The sequence below is a fragment of the Penaeus japonicus genome, unplaced genomic scaffold (assembly GCF_977035675.1).
Source record: "Penaeus japonicus unplaced genomic scaffold, GWHDUDI00000001_assembly GWHDUDI00000013, whole genome shotgun sequence".
NCBI classification, from domain to species: Eukaryota; Metazoa; Arthropoda; class Malacostraca; order Decapoda; family Penaeidae; genus Penaeus; species Penaeus japonicus.
The window spans coordinates 18475922-18495921 of record NW_028234415.1 but is presented as its reverse complement, the minus strand read 5'-3'; the positions used below and the strand labels follow the sequence as shown (position 1 = coordinate 18495921).

The 20000-nt window shown below is 37.3% G+C and overlaps 2 protein-coding genes across 2 annotated transcripts in view; both read right to left on the bottom strand.

The window, feature by feature from the left end:
- Rep (Rab escort protein) overlaps positions 1-5754 on the bottom strand; it is an 11673-nt gene extending 5919 nt beyond the window's left edge. Inside the window, exons 1-7 of the mRNA XM_043001509.2 lie at positions 5596-5754; positions 2130-2196; positions 1655-1755; positions 1303-1384; positions 549-768; positions 207-262; positions 1-20 (exon numbers count right to left, since the gene is read on the bottom strand). The exon at positions 1-20 is cut by the window's left edge and continues 177 nt beyond it. Of these exons, the coding sequence (XP_042857443.2) occupies positions 1-20; positions 207-262; positions 549-768; positions 1303-1384; positions 1655-1755; positions 2130-2196; positions 5596-5644 (595 nt within the window). The 5' untranslated portion in view covers positions 5645-5754. The remainder of the gene's footprint in view (positions 21-206; positions 263-548; positions 769-1302; positions 1385-1654; positions 1756-2129; positions 2197-5595) is intronic.
- Positions 5755-8175: 2421 nt separating this feature from the next.
- Positions 8176-20000, bottom strand: part of LOC122243795 (uncharacterized) — a 99767-nt gene continuing 87942 nt past the window's right edge. Inside the window, exons 5-10 of the mRNA XM_086542908.1 lie at positions 17070-17297; positions 16181-16414; positions 15704-15830; positions 14559-14738; positions 13774-13936; positions 8176-13268 (exon numbers count right to left, since the gene is read on the bottom strand). Coding sequence (XP_086399034.1) covers positions 11118-13268; positions 13774-13936; positions 14559-14738; positions 15704-15830; positions 16181-16414; positions 17070-17297 — 3083 coding nt within the window. The 3' untranslated portion in view covers positions 8176-11117. The remainder of the gene's footprint in view (positions 13269-13773; positions 13937-14558; positions 14739-15703; positions 15831-16180; positions 16415-17069; positions 17298-20000) is intronic.

The window sequence follows — 20000 nt, the reverse complement described above, 5'->3', positions numbered from 1 at the left end:
TGCACTTGAACTCTGCATATCTGTATATATCAAGAGAGATTTTCTTTCATAAGTAATGAACTCAAAATCATCTAGAATCATCAACAATCAAAAATAGATTTTAAGCTGAAAACAATCTACATGTATAAACAAAATTTCATATACTAGAATCTACAAGAAATATCAGCTGACAGAAGATGGTTCAAGCATTAAGTTCTTTGTCTAACCTTGCAACATTAGATGAAATTAGAAGTTCCACAAGAGCACCACGTGAATACAACAGCTGTGGATGAAAATAAAATAATTTAACAAATGAAGTTACACGGAAAATATAATAGGCGTGAGGAAAACCACATTAAAAGTTAAAAAGGACAAAGCGGTTTCATTTATGACATAGATATGAAACACAAGAGACATGCTTTTTTTACACAATCATATCCAACAAATGACTAAGGCAACAACAATAAAATTGAAGAATTCATAATCTCCAACTTATCTCAAACTTGTTCCAAGATATAAACAGGATAAAAAAAACAACATTCATACCCTATACATGTAGTAAATCTTACCTTTGGAGTTAGATCTAAGTTGAATTTTCTTGTCAGTTTCATCATGGCCTCTTGTGACCACTTCTTTCTCTCCTTCTCTGTCTCTGCTCCACCCTCAGGCTTGGAACTCCCCTCAGCTTCACTTGTTTCCTCGGCTGGTTTCTCCTCCTCGGCCTTCTCTGCGGCTGCTTCTGCTGGTGGTTCCGCAGGCTCTGCACTGGGTGGCAACTCCTCGTTCTTTCTGTAAGGTTTGCAAGAAGGCAACACAAGAAAATGAAAATCTGCCGATGACTGGTGAACAATATTGCTGTTCTATTTTTGTGAAAGACTGAAAGTTATTCTGGATCATTTATAGCCCTGTTATTCTGGATAAAGATCAGATCTGCCACTGAAAGGCAGGAAGTACACTTACTTACTTACTTACTTACTTACTTACCTACTTACTCATTCACATTCACTCTCTCATATGCCATTAAGCTGCTTAACCCATTCACGCTGGTTGACGTGATAGCACGTATTGTGGTTTTCGCGCATTCAAAAGCCCTGGAGTTGCCGGGCGCTCAGTATTGTGCAGCCATTCAAGGCTTGATTGTAGCCTAATAATCTCGAACGCCCCGGCATTTGGACATTCGAGAACCCTAGAATTCCCCGCGCAAAGGGGAACTACCCCGGGTTAAGCTGCTTAAAAAAACAACAGTATGCTCAATGAATAAAAGAATAAACTAATCTTGATTTTTTCTAGAGCTAAAACACAATCTGCTGATTATTTACTTACGGAATATGCCATTCCTGTTTGATTTTGGAGTAACCACGATTGGGGTCACAAGTAGGCACAGCCTTTTCTCCGTCATCTAACTCTGTAAATAAAACAAAACAAAATTGACAGATGATTCAAAACATAGTGATATAGCTTTCCACAGATTAACAACAGGATAATGCAAGTTTGGAAATCTAAGAAAATGAGGCATATATTAGCTAAAGGAAATAAATAAAAGGCATCTACAGCTTTCCTGATATCAATGATCAACAATAATAGTAAAAATAATAACATTATCAACAATAATGACCATAATAATAACGCAGTACCAGGATGGTTGTCAAGAGGATTCAGAAACATCATTCCTTACCTGCTTTGCTATCCTTAACCGCACCCTTGTCCAAGCCTCCAATCCACTGCTCAATCCCTTGTAGCGTAAAGGAAGACCATTTTCCTCCATAATAGTCATTTCTGCAAAGGAAGGGAATCTCATCAATCTCATCAACGAATTACTCAAACAGTAGTTCCTGCATTGATTCCTTTCATATCCAAACTACTTTGATGCTAACAGAGCAAACAGATGGGTTCAATTTAAGTTCTGACCTGTATTAACCCTCTCTGGATGGGTGGTACACTACTGTACCGCGCATTCTAGGCCCGTTCGCTGGGGACGCGATACGGCGTCATTTATTTACCTGATTTAGGCCTATGCGTTCAAGAGCCCCAGCATTGTGACATGCAAGGCTGGAATGCCCCCGTCGTGAATGGGTTAAAACAACCTGTATAAACAACAGCCTGGTGTTCGACTTATTATTATAAACAATATACTTGAAAATACTACTTACTGATCAATGTGCAGGACCTTCTTTCCAATCCTAGCTGAAGCTGCTGCAACAATGCATTCTATCAACCCTGCAAGAGTAACTATTATTAAAATTCATGTACATAAGAAAGTATTTATATAAAATACAACTCATGAAATTAAAGATGAGAGAATGATTGGGCAACTTGGTTGGAAGCTGGCGGCCTCCTCCATAACATTCTTGTCTATATCCCTAGTCTTTTGCCACTGTCATGGTCATTGTTCAGATACAACTGTCATAAGGTGCAAAGGACAATGGCGATGCAGCAATACTTTTGATTTTTGCCCGATTCCCTATTTCAACCAGGCCCCAAATGAAGGGCATGGCATATTATATAGTCTTCAAGCATAGTCTATGCTTGAAGACTAAATAATCCATGGCCAACACTACTCAACAGATTGTCATTTATGAACTGTACTCGTAGAGCTAAAAATAAAACTAAATTTGAAGAAATATTCCTAAGTAATTCTAAAAAGTACATGGGAAGAATGAGAAAATAAAAGCAACTGATAACTGAAGAAGAAGAAGAAGAAGAAGAAGAAGAAGAAGAAGAAGAAGAAGAAGAAGAAGAAGAAGAAGAAGAAGAAGAAGAAGAAGAAGAAGAAGAAGAAGAAGAAGAAGAAGAAGAAGAAGAAGAAGAAGAAGAAAAGAAGAAGAAGAAGAAGAAGAAGAAGAAGAAGAAGAAGGAAAGAAAGAAAGAAAGGAAGAAGGAAAGAAAGAAAGAAAGAAGGAAAGAAAGAAAGAAAGAAAGAAAGAAAGAAAGAAAGAAAGGTATGTATGTATTCATATCTATATAATATATATATATATATATCTATATCTATATCTATATCTATATCATATACATATATACATACATATGTACACATATACATATGTATAATATATGTATATGTATGTGTGTGTGTATATATATATATATATATATATATATATATATATATATATATATATATATATATATATATATATTATATATATACATATACATACATACATACATATATAAGAATATATGAATATATGTATATATATGTATATGTATATATACATATATTATATGTATATAAATATGTGTATATGAATATATGTATATATATGTATATGTATATGTTTATATATGCATATGTATATGTATATATATATGCATATGTATATGTATATATATGCATATGTATATGTATATATATGCATATGTATATATATATATATATATATATATATATATATATATATATGTATATATATGTATATATATGTATATGTATGTATATGTATGTATATGTATGTATTTGTATATATATGTATTTGTATGTGTATGTGTATGTATTTGTATATGTATATGCATATGTATTTGTATATATATATGTATATGTATATGTATATGTATATGCATTTGTTTATGTACATGTATATATATGCACACACATACACTGAAAGGGGAAAGGAAGAGTGTGAGAGTATAGCAAGAGAGAAATATCCAGAAAAATAAACCACCAAATATGAGTCAAAGAAAAGGTGAAAAAGGAAGAGAAAGACAGAGGAAATGATGCAAATACAAGAAAATAAAAAGATAAATACTAACAGATGGAAATTTAGCCCCCAGAGGATGATGCGCCCTCGTAAGATCTGACACAAAAATGCACAAAACAACCTTCTCAATCGACTCCAATTCAATCTTCACAAAAAAAAAAAGTTATTGTGATACTTTAAAACATAATAGTTTATAAGGTACAATTTGTGTGTCTCTACCCGAGCCTGACTAAATTTAGTATGTACGTCCTTTAGGGTTATGACTAATAACTTTACTTTGGAAATAACAATGACATTGAGTAAGATAATATAATTTCTCATTGTATAAACATTCACCTATAATCTAAACAAGCACATCTTGAATGGAAAGTAATGCAGTGACACCTAAAAAAAAATCTAACGAACACTTTTAGAACAATGAGTCTTATCTTTTTTTTGCATTCATTTCATCACTTTCTTGAGATCATTACCTTGGCTATTTTTGTACATTATAGTACATCAAATACATTACACTTTCCATTTCTGGAGGGCTCTTATCGCACAAAAATAATAAATATCCACTATAACCGTGATGGTTTTAGTAGAAAATGAAAGAAAATATGTTACATCCGTCTACGTTCACATATATTATCAGTAAGTGACTTTGGTTAAGTCAAAATATCAAATCAAGCAGATGTCACCATTTAAAATCATTTCAACCAGATCTGGAAACTGGGACCCAGATATAATTCTTCCTGGGCTCCAGCAATTGCCAAAAAACATTCACCATATGCATTCAGAGAGCCAAAGCTTGAACAGGTCCCTTATTTGATGGTAAATATCATTATATAACATATCTTCAATTCTAATAACATGCCATACTTCAAAAACTTAAACTCCAGAGCCAATTTAATGCAGAGCCTGTGCGGAGAGATGCAGAGCCATGAGCCTTAATACACCAGGCAAAGATGGTCACATTTTCTTATGCTGCCATATCAAGATGAATCATTTCATTGTGAAGCAACAGCACATCCACCATGACAAGAAAGAAGTCAGGTCTATGCTAAAGATCTTTGGCCCTGACTAACACTCCCTTTCACAAGCTATTGACAAACCATGACAAACAGCTGTTTAAGATTTCACTTTGACATGAACTAGCAGCTATTTATGTTACTTTGACATGACCTAATTAACACTGAAGAACAATAACTAAACTGTTTGTAAAAAAAGTAAATGACTACATTTAACATAATAATCATGAAGTTTATCAAGAGAATCTCTTTCAAATACCTAGAACCCATCAAACATAAGAATTATCCTAATTATATCTACTGATTTTCAAAAAAATTTTACTTTTAGTGAACTATAATGTCTACCTGCACTGCTAACTATCCCACAAGCACAATGTAAAACTTAATGGTCCATAAATTCCAAGTCCAAGTAAACAGTTTGTTAAAGTGAAACAGACATCATAGTAAAATGACACAAACGCAAATAAAACGCTACACAGGCCAGAACAGCATGACCAAACATCGACACACATTCGGATCTTCATTAAATATGCTCGTTTTCTTTTGTGAATATATAATCATAAAATAAAACGAAGTATTAAAGCTTCTAGAAGATGACTCAGCTGGTCACGCCCAGGTGATCGTTTTCACCTTCATGCACACAGTCCATATTCCAATTTCACGTTTTGCCAACAGCGCCAGGTAAAACATATTTAGTTATTCTTGATCTTGGTGCGATGTGCAAACACGAAAAGGATAATCACGGGAGCTAAATGAGCCACGTTAATCAATCTTCAAGAAACAACTCCCCTGTTCAGTGGATCAATGATCAGCTTCTTCCAAAAACCACACCTTTTAGGCTTTTTCTTTGCCTCTCCGACGGATATTCCTCTTCCAAAACGACAAACGATGATGCCTCCACGTACCTGTGCCCACCACAATTACGTCATATTCAGTGGGTAGTTCCACCTCCATGACTTTCCTGAGGGGATGAGGACAATCTGTCACCTCCAGACCCTCACACGATGACGACTTCTTGTTGTTGTGATTCTGCCTTGGTGATGTTGCACGGTCTTGTACAACCTTTCGAGCTGGCTTGTACAAGTGACGTCAGAGAGGATGCGAGTCACGGAGGGGAAAGGCGATTGCTGATTGGTTGGATGGGTGTAGTGTACAAATGACGTAGATGAGAGCCACACCTACGGAGCCAGATACTTGATGTTGATTGGTTAGGTATCAGTTGTTTACTTTGTGTCTGCCAATCAAAGGGAAGCAGATGCATTATGGGAGAAGTAAGTTTTGGGTTCGAATCGATGAATTATGGCGAGAGGTAAAACTTTAAGTGTTTGTTTTCTAATCATTGTTTACCTGGCTTCGCTTATAGTCACTGAGACAAATATTATAATGATGCAAGACGAATTATGAGGATCTAAAGTAATGGTGTGAACAAACTCGGAAAGATGTCGTCATTTGAAAATCCTCAATTTTACGTTTAATGTTTATTCGGTAATATGCGGAGATAAAACACCAATTCTACTATCAGGAAAAGGATCGTGACCTACTCGCTCGGTGTATATACAAAAACAATAAAAATAAGAATAAAAACAATAATAGTAATAACATGTCAACTTTGAATCTATGCATTACTTGCATGTGAGCATGTTGTTGGCGTACTTATCGCAAATATATATGCTAGTGGTCACACAGACATACATTACCCAATGTATTTCTCAGTGTGTATGCATGTACATATGTATATACTTACATAAACACACACACACACACACATACACACACACACACACACACACACACACACACACACACACACATATATATATATATATATATATATATATATATATATATATATATATATATATATATATATATATAGAGAGAGAGAGAGAGAGAGAGAGAGAGAGAGAGAGAGAGAGAGAGAGAGAGAGATACACACACACACTCTCTCTCTCTCTCTCTCTCTCTCTCTCTCTCTCTCTCTCTCGAGAGAGAGAGAGAGAGAGCCCTCTCTCTCTCTCTCTCTCTCTCTCTCTCTCTCTCTCTCTCTCTCTCTCTCTCTCTCTCTCTCTCTCTCTCTCTCTCTCTCCTTTCTCTTCTCTCTCTCCTCTTCTCTCTCTCTCTCTCTCTCTCTCTCTCTCTCTCTCTCTCTCTCTCTCTCTCTCTCTCTTCTCTCTCCTCTTCTCTCTCCCTCTCTCTCTCTTCTCTCTCTTTGTCTCTTCTCTCTCTCTCTCTCTCTCTCTCTTTCTCTCTTCTCTTCTCTCTCTCTCTCTATATATATATATATATATATATATATATATATATATATATATATGCACGCACACACACACACACACACACACACACACACATATATATATATATATATATATATATGTGTTATATATATATATATATATATATATATATATATATATATATATATATATATATATATATATATATATATATGTACACACACACACACGTTATTATTATCATTATTATTGTTATTATTATTATTATTATTATTATTATTATTATTATTATATATATATATATATATATATATATATATATATATATATATGTGTGTGTGTGTGTGTGTGTGTGTGTGTGTGTGTGTGTGTGTGTGTGTGTGTGTGTGTGTGTGTGTGTGTGTGTGTGTGTGTGTGTGTTTGTGTGTGTGTATTTGTATATACACGCTTGGAGATATTCATTTTTTTTTCATTTATTTATCATATATTAATATCAATCTTCAAATATCTTCGGTTCTATGGAAATGCAGGTTTTATGGAAATCAGTCTGTAATTACTTTTCGTTCTCTCTCTCACGCACTAAGAATAAACATTTGGCTTTCTCGAAATATTTCACGGGCTTCGATAAAACTCATATCAGGGATTTTGTATTTTCAGCTCATATCAACTCTTCGAGCTGTGGTGTTCTCTCTACGTCTGCTATCTCTTTCTCTCTCTCTCTCTGTCTCTGTCTCTCTCTTTCTCTGTGATACATAAAATGTGTGGGTGTATGTATGTATTTGTTTGTGTGTGAGTGGGCATCAAAAAGATGAAGTAACACAGGTTATCCTCACCTCCGAGAGAGAGAGAGAGAGAGAGAGAGAGAGAGAGAGAGAGAGAGAGAGAGAGAGAGAGAGAGAGAGAGAGAGAGAGAGAGAGAGAGAGAGAGAGAGAGAGAGAGAGAGAGAGAGAGAGAGAGAGAGAGAGAGAGAGAGAGAGAGAGAGAGAAAATTCTGCCTCTGATTTCGTCTGTATACGTTTACTTTGTGACACACAGAAACTCACGTATGTGTGTGTATTTATATTTTCATGTACAAATTGTACATGTACCTAATTATATATATTCATATTCACACACACACACACACAAACACACACACACACACACACACACACACACACACACACACACACACACACACACACACACACACACACACACACACACACACACGTATTTTGAAAAGGATATAAGAATACGCAAACAACTCAAGAATATACATTTTATTGCACCTCAAGTATATAAGTGATACCAACATTCTTTTACATCGTTAGCGATTCACAACAATTGAATGAGATGCCAATTCTCACTTTTATATTTCATTTAATAATCAGGAGCCCTAAGTGAGTCCACCATTAAATTTGTAGAAATTCTTTGCCCTGACATACCAGATGCCGGGTTTTGTTCTACGCTGTATTTGGATACAACAATAAATAATACACAATATCAGCACATAATACATCACCGAATAATATAACATTACACATGTATATATACACACACATAATGTTTGTCCTAGTTAACACTGAATGGACAAAAAAGGACGGAAACAACATAAATGAAGAGAAATAGAATAAATAAGGAAAAGTTGAATCATAGAAAACGGTTCTGATTCTAACCACAGTAACTCAAGCAAATGAAATGTAGGTGCAGCTGGAATTATGAAAATGTGATGGCTATAAAATATACCGTGTTACTGGTGTGGATAAATGTTAACTATGTCTTGAATCGTTTTGTTTGTTTGTTCAAGATGTCTCTGGTATTTCTGGTCATTTTGAAAATTAAGAAAATTAGTTTCTGAACAAGAGGGGGGAAAGGTTTCTAACTATCTACTCTTAAATATCTATCTATCTATCTATCTATCTGTTAAGTACTTGTCTATCTAACCATCTAGATATTAAATAAAATACATCTATCTACCATTAAATACAACTATATCTAGCTATCTAACAATTGGATAGGTGAGTCAATTAATTGTGTTCAGCAAATATGACCAAAAATACTGAGAAAAAGATGCGAATTTTTCCACGTTATCAATAAAGACACAAACACAAAAAACACATCTGCTTGGGAATTAGGTTATGGCATTTGCAAACAGTGCAAGAGGTATTCGTCCAGTCATGAGTAACTTGATATGGACATAGTGTCCATGTACATTAACACATCAAAATAACGGCTTTTATATCTGTTACAGCTTTACAAAAGCGTGTATCATGGACGGATATGTTACAGTAAATATTACTGGATTTGATTTATAAATAAGTAGTGATAAAATATCACACATCGCTACTGTACATGTCTTGCGCACCATGTTTCTATTTTGTTGCTAATTTTGTTATATTAGACGGATATTTTTCAGCAACACAAATCTAAAATCATCGATATTGCAACTTAGGTAGAACCAATAACATATCAAAATATTGTGGAAAGAGGTGAGCATAAGAATTTATATCAAGAATGCGAATATTCATCATAAGAAGGATATGTGAACAGCGATAAGAATTTGAGAATTCAAAACAAGTAAACGCCAATTCGAGAAAAAGACGAGGGGAGAAAATCTGATTAGGTGAAGGTACATACACATACAAACTATGATTTTAGTATACTTAAAAGTAGAGAATTAATAAATAATAAATAAAGTGACACATGATAAATAAATTAATAAAACTCAGATCGGACACACACTGGGACGATACAACACATTTTGTATACAAGAGACCCATGGAAATACATTTTCCTTTTTAAATGTATTAACACAGACTGTACCAGGTCACAGCACCTCCCTGTAATACAAGAGACCCGAGTAAGCACTTCAACACCTGCTTAGGAACAGGTTTAAATCTATAATAGAGGAGAAAACTTATTCTTGTGCATTCTCAGTAGAAAAATGTGTGCTTGACGAGTAATATTCCGAAACAAAGCTGGAAGCTATATATGGTCATAACAAGATAGCTATGTATAATAAATATAATGTGATTTCATGTAATTGCTAGTATCTAATAGCAAGTCCAGGAACCTACATTGCAGGAACTATTTCAGCTGGTATAAGAGTTCCTTTCGATATTTCACAATATATCGAAAACCTTATTGACATCTGCGTCTTAAAAGAAAATGTGAAGACTTAAGTTGGGGCTGCTGAATGAAAAAAATACAATCTGCATTGGCCCGCGACGAAAAAACAGATTTTGAAATGTCTAGTAAATGCATCGCTGGTCTGTGAATACATTTGTATCTGAAATTCAAGATTATTTTGGTGTTCGAAAGGTGTTTCACCTAAAATGTCTGATCATCTTACACCTGCATGTGATGTAAACAAACACCCGTTTTCTTTCTTCGTGGTTTACGGGATTGAGTTAAGGCCTTTTCCCTTTGTCTCTTTTTTTCTGCTCTTCGTATCCCAAATTTGGCAACGTGAAATGATGGCTGACATTACAACTCGGTTTGTATGTACATTCCCTTAACTACGTGGTAATGTATCATTAAAAGGGATATCTGATTCAACCTAGAAGATTTCCAAATGATTAAAAAAAAAAAGTTATTTCCTATAATGGACTCTAACTGGCCACTAATAGCTAATTACTTGCCGTAGCCGAACTAAATACTTTGATAATTAACAGGAATTATAAACATTTGCGAAAAAATCGCCGGCCAGCAGCGATGTTCAAAACGTAAAAGTATATTATATAAGATTCAACATAGCCTTTAACTAATGTTTAGGGCCTTTAACTAATGTTTAGGAAGAGATGAGATGGAACCAACAGGCAGTGTGAATAGCCTAAGTGGAAAGTGTGAGTGACCTAAAGTGGATTCTGTGTGCAATGTAATTGTATGTGACTTGTTTTATAGATGGGTAAGTGGTATAATTTCCTTGACAAACACTTTTCTGGACCTTAAGATGCTCTCTGACCATAATAGGTAAGGCATCAGACTGTACAGGAAATTTTACTTTTCTCGTTTTGTGTAATTTTGTTGATTTTAGAAAAAAATAGCCTCTTTGATCTGAACCACATCTGTTTGTGTACACACAGTGGACACAAAATGGACAGATGATTGACAAATTGTGAATTAAAAACAAGATTGACAGCTATATTGGATGTAGAAATGGGTAGAATTACAGAGAATATTTTGGATGACTTTGAGACCCTCTGCCTTATGTTAAGACAGGAGGATTGGGGAGTGACCGAAGGGGGATGTACCTCCCTCGGTGGTCATCCTGAAGCTGCAAGAACAAGGGCGTATAGACCGCAGCTCGACCTCCTGGATGTGGAACGCCGATGCCGGAGAGACTTCGCCCTCTGTTCGACCGGCCTGACACGCCCACCCGTTTCCTGGGCTCCTGCTGGGGCTTTCTATGATCCCGCGGTATCGAGAAAGTTTCCAGGTGCGGCAGGTGGCTGAAACTCGGCGGTAAGATCTGCACGTAGTAGGGCGCCGGTGCGGGGACGGGGCGCTGGGACCTCTCCGAGATCTCGGGGCCGACCTGCGTCACGTTGCCCACCGACACCGACACCAGGTGCTGCCGCGACGGCTGGTTGTCCTGGTCGTGAATTTGGATTGCGTGGCTTTGGTGCGGTGCTGCTGGTCGTTGCTGCTGCTGCTGCTGCACGGGGAATTGTTGCCGCTGTATCTGTAGCTGTGGTGTTTGGTGACGCTGCTGTGGTTGTCCTTGCTGCGTTGAGTCAGAGCGAGTTGGAAGAAGGAGAGGCTGGAGAGCTATTCCTCGACCCACGATCGTCTCCAGAGGCGGACTTCGGATTGGTGGCATCCGGGGAGGGTTGCTATGGCTTGCTGGGGGAAGTCTTGGTGGCGCATCGGCTGGTGATGGGAACGTTCTTTGAGGGGAATCCCCAATGTGAGGCTGACTGGACCATGCAGGGCGCGAGTGAGGGGGCGGGTATGTTGTGCCGTACGAAATGGAATCGCGGCTCTGGACGTTCGGAGAAGGAGCAGGGCGACTCAATCCAGGGTCCGAGTCTAAACAGGACGTCGGGTCTGGACAGTCGCTTTTTTCTTCGGCAGCGCTTTGTTCTCGGTTGAGGACGTTGACGGGAAGAGGGCCGAGGGTCAGGGCCCGGGCGCGCTCTCTGACGGGAATCTCTCCATCTATCACGCTGTTGTAATCCACGGGGCCCGGTATGCCCTCGCTCAAGCTGGGCCCTGTGTGGAAGGTAGAAGGATAACGGTCCAGGGGATGGAACGCGAAGCCGTCCTGCTGGAAGTCACTTATGCCATCTATATGCTTGATGAACTGTTGTGTCACGTCTATGACCTGTGGTTTCTGCAAGTTCTTCTCGGGCTTTTCTGTGGAAGTAGATATCAAAATCGGTCCGGAAGTAGAGGAGATTGGCCAGGGATTCTTGGACGCAGAACCGAGGGTTCCTTGAGTCGTACTCAGGTGCATAGTCTCAGTTCCAGCCACGCTGCTGCTGCCGGCGGGAGAATCTGTGAGAGTTGCAGGGCTGGTAGAAATCCCTGTGATCAACTGATCGATTTCAGTTGAGGTCGCTAGGAAAGGATTGCTTGCTCTTGTCGAGAAGGTGCTGCCGAGAGTCCCTCCAGTCGTGAAGACGACCTTTTGAGGGCTGTCGCTCTCCGTCGTCACATCAGAAATCTTCTCGTTCTGGGAGACGCGCCCTGGGTTACTGGTCGTTGACGGACTCTGCTCCGAGGTCGTTGGAAGAGTGACGAACACTTGGTATTTGCTTTGACTGTTCTTCTTCTTCTCTGCCGAAGACATGGGGTTTGGGCTCGAGGAATGGTGGACAGAAGGACTACCCGGAGAACCTGTTACCCCAGCAGGCTGAGGTGGAGGTGGCGGGTGCATGAAGCTAGTGAGGTTGTGAGGTCTGGTGGCGAGATCCGGAGCGGGAATGACACTGACGGGGTCCTCGCTGCTCACCGCCACGTCGTCCGTGGCCTTGGGGGGCAGTGTGACCCTCCTCCCAGGCAGTCCTCCGATTCTCACAGCGTCGGGCAAGGTGCTGGGAGGGCTGAGGAGAGGAGGCAAGCGGGGTTGATGGGAATGATGAGGTTTCTGGAGTTGTTGTGACAGTGAAGTCGTATAAAATCCCTGGGGAATTTCCTGGTGATTGGGAGGGACTTCGAGGGTGATCGACAGGAGTCCCTCGCCGCCGTCAGGAGGCAGAGGCACGCTGGAGAAGGTGTCGACAGGACCAGGCACCAGGTGGGTGTTGTTGAACGTTCCCTGAGAGCCGTTCTGAGTGACGTTCCTTCGGGGTTCCACACGCTGCGCCACGGCTAAGCGCAGTCCCGGAACGTGGCGCACTTCGTTCTCACTCTCCTGCAATGATATACACGCGTTATAGGATCCGGTGGCAATAGCAGCGAGTTGAAGACATGAGTATATGGCAAAATTCTACCGTTAGTTTAATCTCAGTCCACTATTTTCTAGATAAATAACAATTTATTCCAGTTTGAAAGGTCTAAGTTAAACACTGAAAATGTGGTAAACTAGACTATTTATATCCTTCACCAAAATTGCCAAAAAACTAACATGAGGAAAACAGACAAAAAGACACTCAAAAATGTAAAAAAAACATTTTATCATCAGAACAAAAATATTTAATGGCGACATCATAAAAAATAACAAAGTAAAACAAAATCTAATAAAACGTAAGTCTCGGGAGAAAATAAAGATGAAATAAAAACGTTAAGAAAAAGTAAAAAAAAATAGAAATAAAAATAAAGAATAACAAATCTTTTAAAAACCGACAACAAAACCAGAAAGCTAAACACAACAACAACAACAACAAACCAAAATGAATAGAAATCGAAAAAAAAAATACCTTAAGCTCGTCGCCGCTGTGCTCCGGCCGGTTCTCGCCCAGAGGCCAGGGCGTTATGGGGGGTCCGAGGGGCACCTCCCTCACCGGGCATTCCCCTGGCAGGAGGCTGAACTGCATGACCTTCTCCGATACCAGAGTCGTCCCTCGGTTGCAGAAGGAGAGACTGCGGGCGGGAAGAGAGAAATCCGGTTGTGATATTATTTTTTATTTTTCGTAATGGTGATTCTGGATTTTTATTTTTGTATTATTAATATGGATTGATTTATTTTTTTCTGTCTCTTCTTCCTTTCTATTTTCCTCATCCTTTCGTATTTTCCCTGTCCCTATAAACATTCTCTTATCCTTTATATACTCTTTCTCCCTTTAAAGCTCCTCTCCTTCCACCTTTTTCCATTCCCTCTTCATTTATCCTACTAACTTCCTTTTCCTACCATTTCTTCCTCTTTGTTATCTTCTCTTTCCCCCTCCTCTCCTGCCCTCTCCCCTCCTCCTTCTTCTCTTCCTTTCTCTTTCCACCTTCATCCCTTCCTCTTTCCTCCACTCCCTCCTTCTCTCGCTCCTGTCCCTCCTTTCCCCCCTCCTCCTCCTCCCATCATTCTTCCCTACCTCCTCCCTCTCCCTATCCTTCATTCCCACCTCCTCCCTCTCTCTATCCTTCATCCTCCCCCCCTCATCCACCCTCATCGCACCCAACCTCCCACCTTCCCCTCCCCCCCTCCCCTCCCCCACCTCTTTCCCTCCCCCCACCCACCCCCTTCCATCCCTCATGCCTCCCCTTCACTCACGTCTTCCCGAAGCTATCCATGAGCACAATCTGGTCGATGGCCCAGCGGGAGAAGCCCGAGTAGATCCAGCCCTTGTAGGCCGTGTACCGCAGCTGCACGCCCGTCACCTCGGAGATGGCTGGGTGAGGCACGAGGATGCGCATGGTCTTGCCCCCAGCTTCCATTGCCTCGTCTTCGCTTCTGTTGGGGGTGTGGGGGTGGGGGGAAAGGGGATGGGGTGGGGTGGGGGGAAGGGGTGGAGGGAGGGAGGGAATGGGGAGCAAGAGGTGGAGGAGGAAGAGGAGGACAGGGGGGGAGGAAGTGTGAGGAGGTGGAGGAGGACAGGGGGGGAGGAAGGAAGTGTGAGGAAGGAGATGTGGGGAAGAGGGGGGGAGGGAGGGAAGCAAGGAAGTAGCAGGAATAATGGGTGGAGGAGGGGAGGGGGAGGAGAACGGGAAGAAGAGGCAGGGGTGGTAGTAGAGTCAGGAAGAAAGGAACAGGAGTAGGAAAAATGAAGGGAAGGCAAAACATAGACGAAGAAGAAAAAAAACAGGGAGATGGAGAAGCAAAACAAGAAGAAAATGAGAATCAAATGAAATTGGAAAATGCAGTTGTATAGAAACAGCGAAAAAGGAAAAGAAGGATTGAAAAGACGTGCGGGTGAGGAGGTTGGGGAAAGAACAAGAACATTATTAGAATCAAGAAAACCACATCAAAAATAATTATTGAGACATTCTTAGTTTCGTATAATTCAAAATTTGACAGGGTTCATATCTCATGTAACAAGAGACAAAAAAATATGTATAAAGTCATAATTCCTGGGGGTTCATTCTCATAAACCCGAATTTCGTCGAGCAAAGTCTAACGCAAATAACATTATCGTGCATCTGACAACATGACGCGCCTGACAGATGTCGTTCCTTTATTTCGCCAATTTTGTCCATGCAACCCCATGAAGGATCAAAAATTTATCTCAAGCAAGGCAAATAAACGTCGAAAAAAAATTATAACACCTAAACTAAACTGATAATTATACTCCTCTCATAATCGCCATAATACAGCAATACTTACGTCACCAATACAAACAAACAAAATAAGAATGACCAACAACCCCAAAAGAAAAGAAAAGAAAGAAAGAAAGAAAAAAAAAACACACAAACAATTACCTCGTGAGTTGCAGAGTCTCGTTGATTCCATCCGGTGCAATGAAGGTGATGTCAATGCGACCGTAAGTAGTGACGGGGTCGGCTGGCGGGCCTCCGGAGTGCCTCACTGTCACCTTGTACTGGTTGGCTGCAAGAAGAGAGGGCGTGAGTGGGCTGGGTTGAGGTGCTGATGTATTTTGTTCTGATTTTGTATCTTGTTGATTTGATTTTTGAAATTAGTTTTGTCTTTTTTTTCATCTATAAGATTTTTATCATTTTCTTTCTCTTTTTTTCTCTCTATTTCCCTCTCCCTCTCTCTCTCTCTCTCTACTAATGATTATAATACTAGCGATGATCATCATAATAAAAATAGTAACAATAATAAGGACAATAACAGGAATAACAACAATAACAATGGGAAATAGAACAACAACAGTAACGAAGATATAAAAAAAATAAACCACAGAGCTCGCATCTTCCGTAAAAAGCCCAACTCACCGCAGAAAGGCTCGGTATCCCTTGTCACGAGGTAGAGCTGGCCGCGCCCCTCAGCCTGGTCGGCGAAATAACCCATATTCCCGCATTTTTCGCACGGGAAGCAGTCACCTCTCACGAAACTCTCGAAGTCACGACACACGAAAGACGGGAACTTGCAGATCGGGGCTACGGAGTCGAGGTAGTACTTGTAGCCTCGTCGGTGGTTGCACAGGTATCTGCCGTCGCCTTCAGTGGCTGTTGCGTCGGAAAAATCGTGTAATCAATTCGTTGGGAATGAGAAGAGAAGAAAGGCAGAGATGATAATGTTATTGGTAACTCATTCAGCACTATAATCCTTTATAGTAGAACTCTAGGACTCTATGTGAAGAAAACTCAGTAGCATTATAGCTCTGTAAGACGAGAACTCTTTTAACTTTAGAACTTTATAAATGCAGAACTCGGTAACTGTTCAAGAAAAGAACGCCATGATTATAGGAGAACAAAACTCTATAATTCCATAAGAAGAGAAATCGATAACACTAGAACGCTTGAACAACAGATCTAGAAGCAATATCTAAGAATTAACGTTTAAAAGTTATATTCAAAATCTTGCTTATTATACAGCGTTTTAATATGAAATTAAGATTGAAGATGAGAAGGAAAGCAAGACAAATAATGAGGAGGAGGAAGAGGAGGATAATAATAAATGATGAAAAGGGAAGAGGAAAAGGAGAAAGAGAAAAATCGAGAAGGAAATAAAAAGTATATATATATTTGAAAAAAAAATCCACCCACTTTCAAAATACTTAATCCCCTAAAAAAAAAAATAAAAAAAAGGAATCATTACAAAAAGAAGAAAAAACAAAACAAAAACAGAACAACAACAACAAAAAATCCTTCCAATCCTTACGCCACAGGATATCCGACACCCCGCCGACGAAGAGGTTCGCACAGCCCTTCTGCACGCGGCCGCCGTTCGGGTAGAAATCGACGTGCCCCATGGGTTCGAAGGCCCCCAGCCCCCCCATCAGGAGGGAGTCGGCGTTCGTGTGGATGACGTCGACCATCTTGGCGTCGGTGTAGTCGAGGCGGACGGACGGCGAGTACGATTCGAACAGCGGGCCGGCGGGGTCGAGGCCTGTGGGGGAGGGAGGGGAGGAGGGGGGGCGATCAGTTGAGGAGGAGGAGGTGAAGGAGGAGGAGGGGGATGGGGATGGGCGTGGGGATGATGGTGATGATAATGATGATGAGGGTGATGATGGTGAGGATGATGATGGTGATGATAAGATTGATGATAATAATGATGATAATGATAACAAGATTAATGATAATGATGATTATGATACTAATGATAACGACAATAAAAAGAATGATGGTAATAATGATACTGATAATAATGACAACAATAAAGACAACAATGATCAAGAAAAAAGTGATAATGATGATAATGATAACAAGATTAATGGTAATGATGATAATGATAACAAGATTAATGATAATGATGATAATGATAACAAGATTAATGATTATGATACTAATGATAACAAGATTAATGGTAATAATGATAATGAGTATAAAGATAATGATAATGATAATAATGATAACAAGATTAATGATAATGATGATAATGATAACAATAATGATAATGATGATAATGATAACAATGATGATAATGATGATAATGATAACATAATGATAATGATGATAATGATAACAATAATGATAATGATGATAATGATAACAATAATGATAATGATGATAATGATAACAATAATGATAATGATGATGATGATAACAATAATGATAATGATGATAATGATAACAATAATGATAATGATGATAATGATAACAATAATGATAATGATGATAATGATAACAAGATTAATGATAATGATGATAATGATAACAAGATTAATGATAATGATGATAATGATAACAAGATTAATGATAATGATGATGATGATAAGATTGATGATGATGATGATAATGATAAGATTGGTTAATGATGATGATAATGATAACAAGATTAATGATAATGATGATAATGATAATAATAATGATAATGATGATAATGATAACAAGATTAATGATAATGATGATAATGATAACAAGATTAATGATAATGATGATAATGATAACAAGATTAATGATAATGATGATAATGATAACAAGATTAATGATAATGATGATAATGATAACAAGATTAATGATAATGATGATAATGATAACAAGATTAATGATAATGATGATAATGATAACAAGATTAATGATAATGATGATAATGATAATAATAATGATAATTATGATAATGATAACAAGATTAATGATAATGATGATAATGATAACAAGATTAATGATAATGATGATAATGATAACAAGATTAATGATAATGATGATAATGATAACAAGATTAATGATAATGATGATAATGATAACAAGATTAATGATAATGATGATAATGATAACAAGATTAATGATAATGATGATAATGATAACAAGATTAATGATAATGATGATAATGATAACAAGATTAATGATAATGATGATAATGATAACAAGATTAATGATAATGATGATAATGATAACAAGATTAATGATAATGATGATAATGATAACAAGATTAATGATAATGAAAATAATGATAACAACAATGATGATGATGATAATAATGATAAGATTGGTTAATGATGATGATAATGATAACAAGATTAATGATAATGATGATAATGATAACAAGATTAATGATAATGATGATAATGATAACAAGATTAATGATAATGATGATAATGATAACAAGATTAATGATAATGATGATAATGATAACAAGATTAATGATAATGATGATAATGATAACAAGATTAATGATAATGATGATAATGATAACAAGATTAATGATAATGATGATAATGATAACAAGATTAATGATAATGATGATAATGATAACAAGATTAATGATAATGATGATAATGATAACAAGATTAATGATAATGATGATAATGATAACAAGATTAATGATAATGATGATAATGATAACAAGATTAATGATAATGATGATAATGATAACAAGATTAATGATAATGATGATAATGATAACAAGATTAATGATAATGATGATAATGATAACAAGATTAATGATAATGATGATAATGATAACAAGATTAATGATAATGATGATAATGATAACAAGATTAATGATAATGATGATAATGATAACAAGATTAATGATAATGATGATAATGATAACAAGATTAATGATAATGATGATAATGATAACAAGATTAATGATAATGATGATAATGATAACAAGATTAATGATAATGATGATAATGATAACAAGATTAATGATAATGATGATAATGATAACAAGATTAATGATAATGATGATAATGATAACAAGATTAATGATAATGATGATAATGATAACAAGATTAATGATAATGATGATAATGATAACAAGATTAATGATAATGATGATAATGATAACAAGATTAATGATAATGATGATAATGATAACAAGATTAATGATAATGATGATAATGATAACAAGATTAATGATAATGATGATAATGATAACAAGATTAATGATAATGATGATAATGATAACAAGATTAATGATAATGATGATAATGATAACAAGATTAATGATAATGATGATAATGATAACAAGATTAATGATAATGATGATAATGATAACAAGATTAATGATAATGATGATAATGATAACAAGATTAATGATAATGATGATAATGATAACAAGATTAATGATAATGATGATAATGATAACAAGATTAATGATAATGATGATAATGATAACAAGATTAATGATAATGATGATAATGAT